Raw genomic sequence first — 19,569 nt, 5'->3', positions numbered from 1 at the left:
CAACTGGCACTGAGGAACTAAAATTGAACTCTCTGTATTCTTTCATTTTACTCTGCTATCAGTATTTGATGAAGCCCATTTTACAAGTCTCTGAATTCCAAAACCTACCACATTATTGGATGGAAACTTGTGGTGAGTGGCCAAGGAGGTAATAAGGAATTCACTCTCCATAAAGCTATCCCAAATTGCTTTAAGGACAATTCATGAACATTTCCCTAACAAGTGCCCAGAAGAGTCCTTTAAAGTTGACCAGATTAACACCAATTCTGTGCCACAAATAAAATATTCCATCTCTTTCTTGATTAGTTTCCATTGTTTCCAAAATGTCATTCAGATCAACTAAATGGTGCCAAACTAAGAAATCTCTAACTGGTCTAAGGCTTTCCTCTTCACAGATATTGTCTCATTTTTTTGTGAGTTCAGTTCTGTAGTGAGAGATGAGGAAAATAGACAAGATGTGATCTCTGACTTTGAGGAGCTCACAATATCCATACAGGCTATTCTGCAAAGTATCCTCAACCACAGTGATAGGTGGAGCAGATACCACTCTGAATTTGGAAGCTGCCAATGCAATCTCAAATGAGTACGTGAGGGAGTAAAGTGAGGTAAACAAATGGCCCTGGAGACAGAGAGGTGGAGAGAGAGGTGGAGCTGGGTTTGGTTGGAAATGAATCAGGTTGGCCCACAGAAAGGGTGTCACCTTGCTAAGATGGACCATTAAACCCACTATAAAAAGGCTAGCATTCCAAATAGCCAGTACCCTGCAAGCTTCTTTGGTCTACATCCTACTTGTTCCTTTGGTGAACTAGGTAAGTGAGAGAGGGTTTGGCTAAGCTTCCAGCTACTTCCTTGGCATTAAAGGTAGAAACCCAGCAATGTGAACTGTCTTGAGCTATTAGAAGCATTGATTTCTCATTGAATTTTAGGGATGCTCTTGGTGCAAATTTCTCTTGAAATGGATAAAATAAGGGCAGAAGCGGATTGTTTTTACAGCTGAGAACTCTTAGCCTTCTAGTCTAAGTCCTCATACACAAGCTCAGGAGAGTTATATTTGAGCAACAAAGGTCTAACAAATGTTAGTACCCTTGAACCAGTCAATTAACTTCAGGTGTAGGTGAGTCCTTTAGCCCTAAGTATCAAGGAGACAGGGCAGGTGGACAAAATCAAGGAAAAAAATCTATCTGGTGGAAGTGGAAACTGGGTCATAAATAAGAGGCTCAGTCCACAGAAATTCAAGGAGCAATGAGACAGGAATTAGGGAGATGAGGGGGGAAAGATATCCATGATATTCTCCACTATCAGTTCATTAAGGTTCATGGAAGTCTTCCTCTTGACCATTCAGTTTTATCCTACATTTATGAATTTCTCATTTTCTCTTACTAGATTGGATATATCCCTATCACCCTCTAGTTTTCTATCCCCTATCTAGCAATGGCCCCACCATACCCCTTTTAAACTATAGGAGGTTAGAGATTATCATTTTCATCTTTGTATGGAAACTTGTGACTTGCACATGGTGAAATTGTATTGAATGTTAATTTAACTGAATGTTCATGAAAATTCTGATAGGATAACAGTATAATTATTCTAATTAAGATTGGAGTTGTGGACTAAGGCCAAGTCCTCATGGGTGAACACTTTCTAAGTTCTCTTCAGTCAGAGATTGGATGGATTTTACTTACTTTCATTAGACAAATATTTGTTAAATGTGATTGAATCAGGATGAAGGTGCTTTATGGCGACCAAAACCCTTGTTATCTTGGAGTAATGAAACGTAGAAATGGTGGATGAAGAATAGAATGTATATGCACTCAGGCACAAGATCTGAATTGCTCCAAAACAGAACATACTTGATCCCATTGAAGACAAAAAGATAAAACTCAAATTTATTTTTTCTTCATTCATTCTGAATTAGTGATTAGAAAGCTTGTCTTTCAGACCTAGTTTCACTGGGACACTTTGGACAAGAAGTTTCCTTCTCTCCTATGTCAGAATACATCAATCATATCTAACCCATCCTTTATCCTTGAGCTATTTTAAGGTTGAAAGAGATAAGAGATGTAAAATATCTTTGTGGTTTTTACTATTTAAGTTTACTGAGGAAGAAATTGTATTTTAAAAATTACAAAAGAGACACTTCATTTTTTTTCTTTTTTTCTCAGGTTCACATAATCTTACAAAAAGATGTCTCACCTCCTGAGCAGTATTCTTGCCATTATTGATGTTTACTACAAGTACACCAACCAGGATCAGGATTGTAGTACACTGAGCAAAAAGGAGCTGAAGGAACTTCTGGAAAAGGAGTTTCGACCAATTTTGAAGGTAAGGACTGCCTGCCAGGGTCAAAGGTTTATGTGAGCACTTCTTAAGAAGTAAGTTTTAAATACTAGAAAACTACAGACAATCATAATGACCTACTTGTGAGTGCTCTGAATAGAATTCCACCAAAGCCTCTTATCCATAGAAGATGGTCAAAGAATGCATACTGAATTTAGTTGAATGAAATTAATGATACTAAGGAGGACTGGCCTTAGGCAAATTGAAATAATCACAATTCGTATTCTGTAACCTTACATCTCTCTCTCTCTCTCTCTCTCTCTCTCTCTCTCTCTCTCTCTCCCCTCTCTCTCTTTCCTTCTCTTTCCTTCTCTTTCCTTCTCTTTTTCTCTAACTTCCTTCCTCCCTTTCTTTCTTTCTTTCTTTTCCCCCTCTCTCCCCTCCTCCCAACCTTTTCTATCTTTTTAATATCACTTTAATATCATTTCCTTTCCCTGAGAGTCATCCCTTATAACAAAGAATAAAATACAGGTAATGAAAGAAATGAGTTAAAAAAAAAACTAAAACATTAGACAAATTAGCCAAATCAGACAATCTATTTCATGTCTATAGGTTGCCATTTCTGTAAAGGAGAGGGGATATTACATTCTTGTACATATTTTCTTTGCTCCTTCCTTTACTCTGCCCTCCTTCAGTAAAAATACTTACAAATTCCAACCTCACTCCCGATTCAGAGAACAAGTATCTTCTATTTTGCCCCAGATTCCTCTCACAGTTGGAAGTAATCTGAAATTCAATTAATATTAATACTATTATCTCTGGGTTATACCATTTCTCTAAAGAAAAACCTTTTCTAAGGAGGAAGAATCAATATGCAATATGAAAATTTTAGACAGTATTTTGTGCTGGCAAAACACAAAATACTGTGTATAGTGTAGACTCTGTGTGGGCAAAAGGGACAGGGTAGCCTAGAAATCACATTAGGTATTCATCTCTGAATTAGGTGACCTTGGACATGAAACTGTAAGAAGTGTGAAGAAAGGTGAATATCTGTATGTTTGTACAATCCAGTGCTCTCATCTGAGCACAAGAAGTGTCCCATTCATTCACCTAGATTATAATTTAGTAAATTTAAGACTTGTCTCTTTTGAGTCAAATTGAGATTGAAATGATGCTGTTAGTGATTGATTATTCTGTCTATAAGAGATCTTTCCTCCAAAGACTTAGAATCCTAATTGAATAGAATATTATTAATCTAGTGAAGTTATCAGTGGTCTTATACTCCCTATAATCCCCTTCCTGTATCCCTAAGAAGACTCATTGCTTCTGCACATGTTGACTAGGTCCCTTCTGTCTCCAGCCTCTGAATGAATATTCAACTATGCCAAATAAGTTAAGCCAGCACACCAAGTCAAGTCTTGTGCAAATATGCTAAATACTCATCTTTTCACTGTTTAGTAGACAAGAGGCTCTGGACTAATTGGCTTTCCCTTTATACCTTGCTTTTGTACAGAATCCAGATGATCCTGACACTGTGGAAATATTCATGCACATGCTCGATCGAGACCACGACAGGAGAGTGGACTTTATTGAGTTTCTTCTGATGATATTCAAACTGACTATGGCCTGTAACCAGTCTGTTGGAAAAGAATATTGCCAAGCTTCAGGGTCACATAAACAACATCCTAGTCATCACCAAAAAGAACAGAGTGAAATGGAAGAGGAAGAGGATGATTCTAGTAATTCAAGTTGGAGTGCAGGAGAGGAACCTAAATCCCACACTGGGCGATCACGGAAGACCAGGAAACAAAGGCACAGATCAAAGTCCAGTTCTCCAGGAAGTGGGAAACTACATCACTCTTCAAGTAGGGAACAAGGGGACATTTATAGGAGAAAACATCACAGGTCAAGATTAAATCATTCAAAAGGAAGCGAAAGGAAGAGAAATGTGTCCAGTTCAAGTGATATAGGGGAAGAGAGACACAAATTAAATATCAGCCCCTCCAGGAGATATGGAGGAGAAGAAAATGAATCTGCTTCTGACTGGTCAGGGATTGGTGAAAGAAAAAGATTTGTATCTAGTGCAAAGGTCTTATCCTGGGAGCTGAAGAGCAAAGAACATAGACAGTCAGAAGAGTGTGGAGAACAAAGACAGAGATGCAAGTCTTACCAAACAGGATGCTACAGGGGAAACTATCGTGAACCTTCCTATGGCCAATCAGATGGATGTGGAAGACAAAGAAGATCTGACTCTTGTCAGTCTAATAAATCATGGGGAGACCAGAGTTGTAGCACAACAGGTTCAGAAAACTGTGAGAAAAGAGTAACAAACTCAGGTAGTCAGTCACAAAGCTGTGGAACTCAAGGACATTGGTCCTGCTCAAGTCAATCCTCCACATGTGGACAAAGATCAGGCACAAGACAGTCCTCTAGCTGTAGTCAACAAAGATCTGGCTCAGGTCAGTCATCTAGTTGTCAAGAATATGGGTCCATATCTGGTCAGTCTTCTAGCTCACGGGAAACTGGCAAATGTCAATGCCCTTGCTCCAGTACACAAGGTTCAGACACAGATGGGTCCTCTAGTTCTGAGTATCAGAGAGAGGACACGGCTGGACATTCCGTGTCAGATCAGAGACAAAGAACTTCCAGACATTCAGGATCCAGGACAAGCAGAAGACAAGGATCAGTTGCTGGTCAGTCAAATGACAGTGAAAGAGAAGAACAAGTAGGAGATAACTCAAGACATGCAGGATCTGACAAGAATTGGTCTGCACAAACTCAGGGACAAAATGACTCCAGCACAAGAAGACAAAATTCAAATACAAGAAAAGAACATGACGATAACAGACTAACAGGAGATCATATAAGAGACAGAGCCTCCAGACAAAATCAGTCTTCAACAAATTCAAACCGAAGACAAAGATCCAGTTCTGGACAATCAAGAGATAGGAAAAATCAAACAGAAGACAGTTCTGGGGAGACAAGATCCACACATCAACAGGATGCATCAAAAAGAAGACAATCGAATTCAAGAAAAGAAAACCAAGAAAAAAGAAAGCAACAGGTAGGACACACGATTGGGAAATCAGGGTCAAATCAAAGACAGGCAGCAGACTCCAGATTTGAAGGACAAGGAAGAAGACAAGGCAGACATGACAATAACTCTGAAAGAAATGCAGTTTCAGCACAAACACATTCATCCAGGTCTAGATCAAATGAAAGAGAAGTTTCAGGAAGAAGACAGGAATATGATTCTAACAAGAACAAGGGTAATAGAAAAACACAATCACATGATTCTGGGACAAGAGAAAGAGAAGGTAGCAGGAGGCAACAGGACACTGAATATAAACGGAAGTCTGGGTCTCATCAAAGACATAGCACAGATAACAGGGGAGGGACCAGACAGGAATCAGGCACAAGGCAGGGACGTGATTCTTCTACACACTCTAGGTCTGGTCAAGAACAGTCCAGTGATACTAGCACAGAGAGGGGTCAGGGCACTAGACACGGCACTGACTCCTCAAGACATTCTTCTGGTCAAAGTCAGTCCAGAGATTCTAGGTCAGGTAGACGAGAACAATCCGGCCACCGCCAGGAGCATGACACTTCCAGGCACTCTGGGTCTGGACAAGGACAGACCAGGGATTCCAGATCTAGTGGAACAGGAGGTAGCCGCCGGAAACAGGAACATGACACTCTAGGACACTCAGGGTCTCATCACGGACAGAGCAGAGATACCGGCAGAGGGACCAGAGAGGAATCAGGCACAAGGCAGGGACGTGATTCTTCTACACTCTCTAGGTCTGGTCAAGAACAGTCCAGTGATACTAGCACAGAGAGGGGACAGGGCACTAGACACGGCACTGACTCCTCAAGACATTCTTCTGGTCAAAGTCAGTCCAGAGATTCTAGGTCAGGTAGACGAGAACAATCCGGCCACCGCCAGGAGCATGACACTTCCAGGCACTCTGGGTCTGGACAAGGACAGACCAGGGATTCCAGATCTAGTGGAACAGGAGGTAGCCGCCGGCAACAGGAACATGACACTCTAGGACACTCAGGGTCTCATCACGGACAGAGCAGAGATACCGGCAGAGGGACCAGACAGGAATCAGGCACAAGGCAGGGACGTGATTCTTCTACACACTCTAGGTCTGGTCAAGAACAGTCCAGTGATACTAGCACAGAGAGGGGTCAGGGCACTAGACACGGCACTGACTCCTCAAGACATTCTTCTGGTCAAAGTCAGTCCAGAGATTCTAGGTCAGGTAGACGAGAACAATCCGGCCACCGCCAGGAGCATGACACTTCCAGGCACTCTGGGTCTGGACAAGGACAGACCAGGGATTCCAGATCTAGTGGAACAGGAGGTAGCCGCCGGCAACAGGAACATGACACTCTAGGACACTCAGGGTCTCATCACGGACAGAGCAGAGATACCGGCAGAGGGACCAGACAGGAATCAGGCACAAGGCAGGGACGTGATTCTTCTACACTCTCTAGGTCTGGTCAAGAACAGTCCAGTGATACTAGCACAGAGAGGGGTCAGGGCACTAGACACGGCACTGACTCCTCAAGACATTCTTCTGGTCAAAGTCAGTCCAGAGATTCTAGGTCAGGTAGACGAGAACAATCCGGCCACCGCCAGGAGCATGACACTTCCAGGCACTCTGGGTCTGGACAAGGACAGACCAGGGATTCCAGATCTAGTGGAACAGGAGGTAGCCGCCGGCAACAGGAACATGACACTCTAGGACACTCAGGGTCTCATCACGGACAGAGCAGAGATACCGGCAGAGGGACCAGACAGGAATCAGGCACAAGGCAGGGACGTGATTCTTCTACACACTCTAGGTCTGGTCAAGAACAGTCCAGTGATACTAGCACAGAGAGGGGTCAGGGCACTAGACACGGCACTGACTCCTCAAGACATTCTTCTGGTCAAAGTCAGTCCAGAGATTCTAGGTCAGGTAGACGAGAACAATCCGGCCACCGCCAGGAGCATGACACTTCCAGGCACTCTGGGTCTGGACAAGGACAGACCAGGGATTCCAGATCTAGTGGAACAGGAGGTAGCCGCCGGCAACAGGAACATGACACTCTAGGACACTCAGGGTCTCATCACGGACAGAGCAGAGATACCGGCAGAGGGACCAGACAGGAATCAGGCACAAGGCAGGGACGTGATTCTTCTACACTCTCTAGGTCTGGTCAAGAACAGTCCAGTGATACTAGCACAGAGAGGGGTCAGGGCACTAGACACGGCACTGACTCCTCAAGACATTCTTCTGGTCAAAGTCAGTCCAGAGATTCTAGGTCAGGTAGACGAGAACAATCCGGCCACCGCCAGGAGCATGACACTTCCAGGCACTCTGGGTCTGGACAAGGACAGACCAGGGATTCCAGATCTAGTGGAACAGGAGGTAGCCGCCGGCAACAGGAACATGACACTCTAGGACACTCAGGGTCTCATCACGGACAGAGCAGAGATACCGGCAGAGGGACCAGACAGGAATCAGGCACAAGGCAGGGACGTGATTCTTCTACACACTCTAGGTCTGGTCAAGAACAGTCCAGTGATACTAGCACAGAGAGGGGTCAGGGCACTAGACACGGCACTGACTCCTCAAGACATTCTTCTGGTCAAAGTCAGTCCAGAGATTCTAGGTCAGGTAGACGAGAACAATCCGGCCACCGCCAGGAGCATGACACTTCCAGGCACTCTGGGTCTGGACAAGGACAGACCAGGGATTCCAGATCTAGTGGAACAGGAGGTAGCCGCCGGCAACAGGAACATGACACTCTAGGACACTCAGGGTCTCATCACGGACAGAGCAGAGATACCGGCAGAGGGACCAGACAGGAATCAGGCACAAGGCAGGGACGTGATTCTTCTACACACTCTAGGTCTGGTCAAGAACAGTCCAGTGATACTAGCACAGAGAGGGGTCAGGGCACTAGACACGGCACTGACTCCTCAAGACATTCTTCTGGTCAAAGTCAGTCCAGAGATTCTAGGTCAGGTAGACGAGAACAATCCGGCCACCGCCAGGAGCATGACACTTCCAGGCACTCTGGGTCTGGACAAGGACAGACCAGGGATTCCAGATCTAGTGGAACAGGAGGTAGCCGCCGGCAACAGGAACATGACACTCTAGGACACTCAGGGTCTCATCACGGACAGAGCAGAGATACCGGCAGAGGGACCAGACAGGAATCAGGCACAAGGCAGGGACGTGATTCTTCTACACTCTCTAGGTCTGGTCAAGAACAGTCCAGTGATACTAGCACAGAGAGGGGTCAGGGCACTAGACACGGCACTGACTCCTCAAGGCATTCTTCTGGTCAAAGTCAGTCCAGAGATTCTAGGTCAGGTAGACGAGAACAATCCGGCCACCGCCAGGAGCATGACACTTCCAGGCACTCTGGGTCTGGACAAGGACAGACCAGGGATTCCAGATCTAGTGGAACAGGAGTTAGCCGCCGGCAACAGGAACATGACACTCTAGGACACTCAGGGTCTCATCACGGACAGAGCAGAGATACCAGCAGAGGGACCAGACAGGAATCAGGCACAAGGCAGGGACGTGATTCTTCTATACACTCTAGGTCTGGTCAAGAACAGTCCAGTGATACTAGCACAGAGAGGGTTCAGGGCACTAGACACGGCACTGACTCCTCAAGACATTCTTCTGGTCAAAGTCAGTCCAGAGATTCTAGGTCAGGTAGACGAGAACAATCCGGCCACCGCCAGGAGCATGACACTTCCAGGCACTCTGGGTCTGGACAAGGACAGACCAGGGATTCCAGATCTAGTGGAACAGGAGGTAGCCGCCGGCAACAGGAACATGACACTCTAGGACACTCAGGGTCTCATCACGGACAGAGCAGAGATACCGGCAGAGGGACCAGACAGGAATCAGGCACAAGGCAGGGACGTGATTCTTCTACACTCTCTAGGTCTGGTCAAGAACAGTCCAGTGATACTAGCACAGAGAGGCGTCAGGGCACTAGACACGGCATTGACTCCTCAAGACATTCTTCTGGTCAAAGTCAGTCCAGAGATTCTAGGTCAGGTAGACGAGAACAATCCGGCCACCGCCAGGAGCATGATACTTCCAGGCACTCTGGGTCTGGACAAGGACAGACCAGGGATTCCAGATCTAGTGGAACAGGAGGTAGCCGCCGGCAACAGGAACATGACACTCTAGGACACTCAGGGTCTCATCACGGACAGAGCAGAGATACCGGCAGAGGGACCAGACAGGAATCAGGCACAAGGCAGGGACGTGATTCTTCTACACACTCTAGGTCTGGTCAAGAACAGTCCAGTGATACTAGCACAGAGAGGGGTCAGGGCACTAGACACGGCATTGACTCCTCAAGACATTCTTCTGGTCAAAGTCAGTCCAGAGATTCTAGGTCAGGTAGACGAGAACAATCCGGCCACCGCCAGGAGCATGACACTTCCAGGCACTCTGGGTCTGGACAAGGACAGACCAGGGATTCCAGATCTAGTGGAACAGGAGGTAGCCGCCGGCAACAGGAACATGACACTCTAGGACACTCAGGGTCTCATCACGGACAGAGCAGAGATACCGGCAGAGGGACCAGACAGGAATCAGGCACAAGGCAGGGACGTGATTCTTCTACACACTCTAGGTCTGGTCAAGAACAGTCCAGTGATACTAGCACAGAGAGGGGTCAGGGCACTAGACACGGCACTGACTCCTCAAGACATTCTTCTGGTCAAAGTCAGTCCAGAGATTCTAGGTCAGGTAGACGAGAACAATCCGGCCACCGCCAGGAGCATGACACTTCCAGGCACTCTGGGTCTGGACAAGGACAGACCAGGGATTCCAGATCTAGTGGAACAGGAGGTAGCCGCCGGCAACAGGAACATGACACTCTAGGACACTCAGGGTCTCATCACGGACAGAGCAGAGATACCGGCAGAGGGACCAGACAGGAATCAGGCACAAGGCAGGGACGTGATTCTTCTACACTCTCTAGGTCTGGTCAAGAACAGTCCAGTGATACTAGCACAGAGAGGGGTCAGGGCACTAGACACGGCACTGACTCCTCAAGGCATTCTTCTGGTCAAAGTCAGTCCAGAGATTCTAGGTCAGGTAGACGAGAACAATCCGGCCACCGCCAGGAGCATGACACTTCCAGGCACTCTGGGTCTGGACAAGGACAGACCAGGGATTCCAGATCTAGTGGAACAGGAGGTAGCCGCCGGCAACAGGAACATGACACTCTAGGACACTCAGGGTCTCATCACGGACAGAGCAGAGATACCGGCAGAGGGACCAGACAGGAATCAGGCACAAGGCAGGGACGTGATTCTTCTACACACTCTAGGTCTGGTCAAGAACAGTCCAGTGATACTAGCACAGAGAGGGGTCAGGGCACTAGACACGGCACTGACTCCTCAAGACATTCTTCTGGTCAAAGTCAGTCCAGAGATTCTAGGTCAGGTAGACGAGAACAATCCGGCCACCGCCAGGAGCATGACACTTCCAGGCACTCTGGGTCTGGACAAGGACAGACCAGGGATTCCAGATCTAGTGGAACAGGAGGTAGCCGCCGGCAACAGGAACATGACACTCTAGGACACTCAGGGTCTCATCACGGACAGAGCAGAGATACCGGCAGAGGGACCAGACAGGAATCAGGCACAAGGCAGGGACGTGATTCTTCTACACACTCTAGGTCTGGTCAAGAACAGTCCAGTGATACTAGCACAGAGAGGGGTCAGGGCACTAGACACGGCACTGACTCCTCAAGACATTCTTCTGGTCAAAGTCAGTCCAGAGATTCTAGGTCAGGTAGACGAGAACAATCCGGCCACCGCCAGGAGCATGACACTTCCAGGCACTCTGGGTCTGGACAAGGACAGACCAGGGATTCCAGATCTAGTGGAACAGGAGGTAGCCGCCGGCAACAGGAACATGACACTCTAGGACACTCAGGGTCTCATCACGGACAGAGCAGAGATACCGGCAGAGGGACCAGACAGGAATCAGGCACAAGGCAGGGACGTGATTCTTCTACACACTCTAGGTCTGGTCAAGAACAGTCCAGTGATACTAGCACAGAGAGGGGTCAGGGCACTAGACACGGCACTGACTCCTCAAGACATTCTTCTGGTCAAAGTCAGTCCAGAGATTCTAGGTCAGGTAGACGAGAACAATCCGGCCACCGCCAGGAGCATGACACTTCCAGGCACTCTGGGTCTGGACAAGGACAGACCAGGGATTCCAGATCTAGTGGAACAGGAGGTAGCCGCCGGCAACAGGAACATGACACTCTAGGACACTCAGGGTCTCATCAAGGACAGAGCAGAGATACCGGCAGAGGGACCAGACAGGAATCAGGCACAAGGCAGGGACGTGATTCTTCTACACACTCTAGGTCTGGTCAAGAACAGTCCAGTGATACTAGCACAGAGAGGGGTCAGGGCACTAGACACGGCACTGACTCCTCAAGACATTCTTCTGGTCAAAGTCAGTCCAGAGATTCTAGGTCAGGTAGACGAGAACAATCCGGCCACCGCCAGGAGCATGACACTTCCAGGCACTCTGGGTCTGGACAAGGACAGACCAGGGATTCCAGATCTAGTGGAACAGGAGGTAGCCGCCGGCAACAGGAACATGACACTCTAGGACACTCAGGGTCTCATCACGGACAGAGCAGAGATACCGGCAGAGGGACCAGACAGGAATCAGGCACAAGGCAGGGACGTGATTCTTCTACACTCTCTAGGTCTGGTCAAGAACAGTCCAGTGATACTAGCACAGAGAGGGGTCAGGGCACTAGACACGGCACTGACTCCTCAAGGCATTCTTCTGGTCAAAGTCAGTCCAGAGATTCTAGGTCAGGTAGACGAGAACAATCCGGCCACCGCCAGGAGCATGACACTTCCAGGCACTCTGGGTCTGGACAAGGACAGACCAGGGATTCCAGATCTAGTGGAACAGGAGGTAGCTGCCGGCAACAGGAACATGACACTCTAGGACACTCAGGGTCTCATCACGGACAGAGCAGAGATACCGGCAGAGGGACCAGACAGGAATCAGGCACAAGGCAGGGACGTGATTCTTCTACACACTCTAGGTCTGGTCAAGAACAGTCCAGTGATACTAGCACAGAGAGGGGTCAGGGCACTAGACACGGCACTGACTCCTCAAGACATTCTTCTGGTCAAAGTCAGTCCAGAGATTCTAGGTCAGGTAGACGAGAACAATCCGGCCACCGCCAGGAGCATGACACTTCCAGGCACTCTGGGTCTGGACAAGGACAGACCAGGGATTCCAGATCTAGTGGAACAGGAGGTAGCCGCCGGCAACAGGAACATGACACTCTAGGACACTCAGGGTCTCATCACGGACAGAGCAGAGATACCGGCAGAGGGACCAGACAGGAATCAGGCACAAGGCAGGGACGTGATTCTTCTACACACTCTAGGTCTGGTCAAGAACAGTCCAGTGATACTAGCACAGAGAGGGGTCAGGGCACTAGACACGGCACTGACTCCTCAAGACATTCTTCTGGTCAAAGTCAGTCCAGAGATTCTAGGTCAGGTAGACGAGAACAATCCGGCCACCGCCAGGAGCATGACACTTCCAGGCACTCTGGGTCTGGACAAGGACAGACCAGGGATTCCAGATCTAGTGGAACAGGAGGTAGCCGCCGGCAACAGGAACATGACACTCTAGGACACTCAGGGTCTCATCACGGACAGAGCAGAGATACCGGCAGAGGGACCAGACAGGAATCAGGCACAAGGGAGGGACGTGATTCTTCTACACTCTCTAGGTCTGGTCAAGAACAGTCCAGTGATACTAGCACAGAGAGGGGTCAGGGCACTAGACACGGCACTGACTCCTCAAGACATTCTTCTGGTCAAAGTCAGTCCAGAGATTCTAGGTCAGGTAGACGAGAACAATCCGGCCACCGCCAGGAGCATGACACTTCCAGGCACTCTGGGTCTGGACAAGGACAGACCAGGGATTCCAGATCTAGTGGAACAGGAGGTAGCCGCCGGCAACAGGAACATGACACTCTAGGACACTCAGGGTCTCATCAAGGACAGAGCAGAGATACCGGCAGAGGGACCAGACAGGAATCAGGCACAAGGCAGGGACGTGATTCTTCTACACACTCTAGGTCTGGTCAAGAACAGTCCAGTGATACTAGCACAGAGAGGGGTCAGGGCACTAGACACGGCACTGACTCCTCAAGACATTCTTCTGGTCAAAGTCAGTCCAGAGATTCTAGGTCAGGTCGACGAGAACAATCCGGCCACCGCCAGGAGCATGACACTTCCAGGCACTCTGGGTCTGGACAAGGACAGACCAGGGATTCCAGATCTAGTGGAACAGGAGATAGCCGCCGGCAACAGGAACATGACACTCTAGGACACTCAGGGTCTCATCACGGACAGAGCAGAGATACCGGCAGAGGGACCAGACAGGAATCAGGCACAAGGCAGGGACGTGATTCTTCTACACTCTCTAGGTCTGGTCAAGAACAGTCCAGTGATACTAGCACAGAGAGGGGTCAGGGCACTAGACACGGCACTGACTCCTCAAGACATTCTTCTGGTCAAAGTCAGTCCAGAGATTCTAGGTCAGGTAGACGAGAACAATCCGGCCACCGCCAGGAGCATGACACTTCCAGGCACTCTGGGTCTGGACAAGGACAGACCAGGGATTCCAGATCTAGTGGAACAGGAGGTAGCCGCCGGCAACAGGAACATGACACTCTAGGACACTCAGGGTCTCATCACGGACAGAGCAGAGATACCGGCAGAGGGACCAGACAGGAATCAGGCACAAGGCAGGGACGTGATTCTTCTACACACTCTAGGTCTGGTCAAGAACAGTCCAGTGATACTAGCACAGAGAGGGGTCAGGGCACTAGACACGGCACTGACTCCTCAAGACATTCTTCTGGTCAAAGTCAGTCCAGAGATTCTAGGTCAGGTAGACGAGAACAATCCGGCCACCGCCAGGAGCATGACACTTCCAGGCACTCTGGGTCTGGACAAGGACAGACCAGGGATTCCAGATCTAGTGGAACAGGAGGTAGCCGCCGGCAACAGGAACATGACACTCTAGGACACTCAGGGTCTCATCACGGACAGAGCAGAGATACCGGCAGAGGGACCAGACAGGAATCAGGCACAAGGCAGGGACGTGATTCTTCTACACTCTCTAGGTCTGGTCAAGAACAGTCCAGTGATACTAGCACAGAGAGGGGTCAGGGCACTAGACACGGCACTGACTCCTCAAGACATTCTTCTGGTCAAAGTCAGTCCAGAGATTCTAGGTCAGGTAGACGAGAACAATCCGGCCACCGCCAGGAGCATGACACTTCCAGGCACTCTGGGTCTGGACAAGGACAGACCAGGGATTCCAGATCTAGTGGAACAGGAGGTAGCCGCCGGCAACAGGAACATGACACTCTAGGACACTCAGGGTCTCATCACGGACAGAGCAGAGATACCGGCAGAGGGACCAGACAGGAATCAGGCACAAGGCAGGGACGTGATTCTTCTACACACTCTAGGTCTGGTCAAGAACAGTCCAGTGATACTAGCACAGAGAGGGGTCAGGGCACTAGACACGGCACTGACTCCTCAAGACATTCTTCTGGTCAAAGTCAGTCCAGAGATTCTAGGTCAGGTAGACGAGAACAATCCGGCCACCGCCAGGAGCATGACACTTCCAGGCACTCTGGGTCTGGACAAGGACAGACCAGGGATTCCAGATCTAGTGGAACAGGAGGTAGCCGCCGGCAACAGGAACATGACACTCTAGGACACTCAGGGTCTCATCACGGACAGAGCAGAGATACCGGCAGAGGGACCAGACAGGAATCAGGCACAAGGCAGGGACGTGATTCTTCTACACACTCTAGGTCTGGTCAAGAACAGTCCAGTGATACTAGCACAGAGAGGGGTCAGGGCACTAGACACGGCACTGACTCCTCAAGACATTCTTCTGGTCAAAGTCAGTCCAGACATTCTAGGTCAGGTAGACGAGAACAATCCGGCCACCGCCAGGAGCATGACACTTCCAGGCACTCTGGGTCTGGACAAGGACAGACCAGGGATTCCAGATCTAGTGGAACAGGAGGTAGCCGCCGGCAACAGGAACATGACACTCTAGGACACTCAGGGTCTCATCAAGGACAGAGCAGAGATACCGGCAGTGGGACCAGACAGGAATCAGGCACAAGGCAGGGACGTGATTCTTCTACACACTCTAGGTCTGGTCAAGAACAGTCCAGTGATACTAGCACAGAGAGGGGTCAGGGCACTAGACACGGCACTGACTCCTCAAGACATTCTTCTGGTCAAAGTCAGTCCAGAGATTCTAGGTCAGGTAGACGAGAACAATCCGGCCACCGCCAGGAGCATGACACTTCCAGGCACTCTGGGTCTGGACAAGGACAGACCAGGGATTCCAGATCTAGTGGAACAGGAGGTAGCCGCCGGCAACAGGAACATGGCACTCTAGGACACTCAGGGTCTCATCACGGACAGAGCAGAGATACCGGCAGAGGGACCAGACAGGAATCAGGCACAAGGCAGGGACGTGATTCTTCTACACACTCTAGGTCTGGTCAAGAACAGTCCAGTGATACTAGCACAGAGAGGGGTCAGGGCACTAGACACGGCACTGACTCCTCAAGACATTCTTCTGGTCAAAGTCAGTCCAGAGATTCTAGGTCAGGTAGACGAGAACAATCCGGCCACCGCCAGGAGCATGACACTTCCAGGCACTCTGGGTCTGGACAAGGACAGACCAGGGATTCCAGATCTAGTGGAACAGGAGGTAGCCGCCGGCAACAGGAACATGACACTCTAGGACACTCAGGGTCTCATCACGGACAGAGCAGAGATACCGGCAGAGGGACCAGACAGGAATCAGGCACAAGGCAGGGACATGATTCTTCTACACACTCTAGGTCTGGTCAAGAACAGTCCAGTGATACCAGCACAGAGAGGGGTCAGGGCACTAGACACGGCACTGACTCCTCAAGCCATTCTTCTGGTCAAAGTCAGTCCAGAGATTCTAGGTCAGGTAGACGAGAACAATCCGGCCACCGCCAGGAGCATGACACTTCCAGGCACTCTGGGTCTGGACAAGGACAGACCAGGGATTCCACATCTAGTGGAACAGGAGGTAGCCGCCGGCAACAGGAACATGACACTCTAGGACACTCAGGGTCTCATCACGGACAGAGCAGAGATACCGGCAGAGGGACCAGACAGGAATCAGGCACAAGGCAGGGACGTGATTCTTCTACACACTCTAGGTCTGGTCAAGAACAGTCCAGTGATACTAGCACAGAGAGGGGTCAGGGCACTAGACACGGCACTGACTCCTCAAGACATTCTTCTGGTCAAAGTCAGTCCAGAGATTCTAGGTCAGGTAGACGAGAACAATCCGGCCACCGCCAGGAGCATGACACTTCCAGGCACTCTGGGTCTGGACAAGGACAGACCAGGGATTCCACATCTAGTGGAACAGGAGGTAGCCGCCGGCAACAGGAACATGACACTCTAGGACACTCAGGGTCTCATCACGGACAGAGCAGAGATACCGGCAGAGAGACCAGACAGGAATCAGGCACAAGGCAGGGACGTGATTCTTCTACACACTCTAGACGTCTCTCAGGTCAGAAATGGACACATGGCAGCTTTGGCAACTCAGAATATGATTACGGAAAGACGGGTTTTGGCCACTCTGGAGATAGCAGGAACAGTGTTTTGAATTCTAGTCCTCTTCAGTCTGACCATTTGCCTCTTGCCTTTTATTCCATGCATGAGCATTCAGGCTTAAGATGCGATTTTACAGATTCTGAGTTAAGTACTTATAGTCTTGAATTCTCTGACGGAAGGAATGAACCATCCTTTTTAAACAGATCTCATTCTAAACCCAGATCTAACAGAAATCATTTTTCAACCTCTGACCAATCTAGTGACAAGGATGCAGCATCCTCCCCTATACAGTCCAAGTCTGGTCATCGAAAGTTAGTATCTACCCACCAACAGTCAGATTCCAGAAAACAGAGGGAAGAAAATAGTGAATCCAGATCTGAGCAGCCCAAAGATAGCCCAGTCAGGAATTCAGGAAGACAAGAATCAAGTCATCGTGAGTCTGGAGTTGGTCCCAATGAGAGTAGACAAACGCTAGGAAACAGTAGGGGACAGGCAGGGACAATCCGTAAGCAGTCAGGTGACACTCAGGGTCACTCCAGGTCCAGAATAGCTATAGCAAATCTAACTAACCATTCTCGATCAATCGATAGCCCTAGGCAATCAAGTTCCAGGCATAGACAGCCAAGTCCTGAGCAGTACAGTAATAGATTCGGCCATTCCGAATCTGGCAATGATCACACAGAGTACACTACTCACAGTAATCACAGATCCAATTCCAAACAATATATTGATAGCTCTGGGCATGAGCAGAGGAATGCATCGGATAGTATTACCACAGAGGATAATAGAGGAACCTGGTCAGAATCCAGCTCCAGTGTGCCAGGGGCCATTGGGAGACAGAGACAAGAAATAGTTGGTTCTCAGAGATCAGGAATCACTGATATAAGGGAGAAAACTTACTCAGCTTCCTGCTATCCTAGCATCACTCCCCTCTATGAGTACATTCAGGAACAGAGGTATAATTACTATTATTGACAAGCCAGCAGTAAACTAAGTAACTCAAATATTAAATGAAGAAATGAAAAAGAAGAAATGATAAGAATCACCTATGCTATGACACTACTGGGAACAAAATTGTTTTTCTTTCTTTTCAACAAAATTATACTCTATCCCTTCTGTTGGGTGTAAGATTTTTATAAGGGTATCAATAGGGAATTGTAGTTCTTGATTAGGTAGTGGTGAGTAAAAGAGTAGAATTGGGGTACAATATGCAAATTTATTAGAAGTATATCTGAGTATATCTATCAACTGAGAATTCATTTTTCTTTCAAGTTTTTAATGACATTAATTGACTTCTATAAATGTGGATCATTTCTCTCCAAGGAGTGGCAAAATCTGTCTTGACTACTGGTTGTAAAAGATAATACTGTAATCAAGCATCATGTGCCATATCCAGTATCATGCAATGAGGCAAGCAAAGAAAAACCAAGAATAGGGATAAAACTTCAATTTTTTTTTGAACCCTGTGATCATTCAACTGCAATTCCTATACTGTTTTTATAGGCAAACTGAAAATTAACATGAAAAACTGGGACTGCCTGAGACAGGGTAGTTATCTTTGCAGAATGGTATCTAAGTCATTTTTGTCCAATAGTCAAAATTTTACATTCTAACTTGAACACTGAAATAAAGATGCTCTTTTGAAATCTGTTCTTAATTAAAAACAATAAACAATGGAATGACTATAGCCTTGATCTGTGATTTCTGCATTATACCATCTTTCTTTCTAGCTAGAAAAGCAAATGCAATTAGGAAGGGAAGGTGACTGATATATATAGAGAGATAGACATGGTACTACTATCTGACTTATAATTGATTGCAATATCCTTGAGATTATTGATCCTCATGGACATTTGATTCAAAAATTGTATTTAATAAAAATAAATAATTAATAATCAAATATTGCTGTTCGTTTCTTCTTTATTTTTGGACTTCCCAAATGGTCAGACAAAAAACTGACCTTAACTTAATTTAGGTAAGATGGTTGTTTCTTTCTCCCGAAACCTTAGGCAATGGACACTGCCCATTGTCCCACCCACTCCCATCAAATAATACAGTCTTTTAACACAGAAGCATATATAAAAAAATGTTTGAAGAAAAAAAATTCTGTCAACTCTCATTCTCCTCCTGAACACCACCATAACATGACCCAATGATTTCTTTTCATGAAACAGAATTTACTGATCTTGGGCTCTCTTTGTGAAAATATTATTGGTTATTTTTCTAAAGTGCAATGGAGAAAATAAAGTAGCTAAATAGAAGACAAAGGAAGGATTAAAATTTCCTCCTGCCAGCTAGTAAAAGAGAGGGTAAGAAACACAAAAGAGAAAGGATTGAATAACAAACAGAAGAGGAAAAAATGGAGTTGAACAAGAAGAAGCTGCCACAAATTCAAAAGGTTAATTTTTTTGAGGAAAGACTTTTTTATAGAATTCTCATGTAGAATTTAGAGCTAAAAGCAAGGTTAGAAAAAAAAGGAAGGAAAGAAATAAGGAAAGAGGAGAAAGGAAGGAAAGGAGTGTTGTAACCCAAAAAACAAGTCGGAGACCAAGCTA

General features: G+C 47.5%; 1 protein-coding gene across 1 annotated transcript; it reads left to right on the top strand.

Moving 5' to 3' along the window:
* Positions 1–760: 760 nt before the first annotated feature.
* LOC141489509 (uncharacterized) lies at positions 761–18,912 on the top strand. Its single transcript, XM_074190092.1, has 3 exons — positions 761–809; positions 2,163–2,322; positions 3,791–18,912. Exons 2-3 carry the CDS (start codon positions 2,185–2,187, stop codon positions 17,987–17,989), a joined length of 14,337 nt encoding a protein of 4,778 aa, XP_074046193.1. The 5' UTR covers positions 761–809; positions 2,163–2,184; the 3' UTR covers positions 17,990–18,912.
* Positions 18,913–19,569: the final 657 nt, after the last annotated feature.

This window comes from Macrotis lagotis, chromosome 5, assembly GCF_037893015.1.
Source record: "Macrotis lagotis isolate mMagLag1 chromosome 5, bilby.v1.9.chrom.fasta, whole genome shotgun sequence".
In the NCBI taxonomy this organism is placed as follows: Eukaryota; Metazoa; Chordata; class Mammalia; order Peramelemorphia; family Peramelidae; genus Macrotis; species Macrotis lagotis.
This window is presented reverse-complemented; position numbering and strand designations above follow the sequence as displayed.

Excerpts from the sequence above, each read along its gene's own strand:
- LOC141489509 (XM_074190092.1), top strand. The coding sequence starts at position 2,185 with ATGTCTCACCTCCTGAGCAGTATTCTTGCCATTATTGATGTTTACTAC. Across the intron at positions 2,323-3,790 it reads AGTTTCGACCAATTTTGAAG|AATCCAGATGATCCTGACAC; the intron begins GTAAGGACTGCC and ends GCTTTTGTACAG.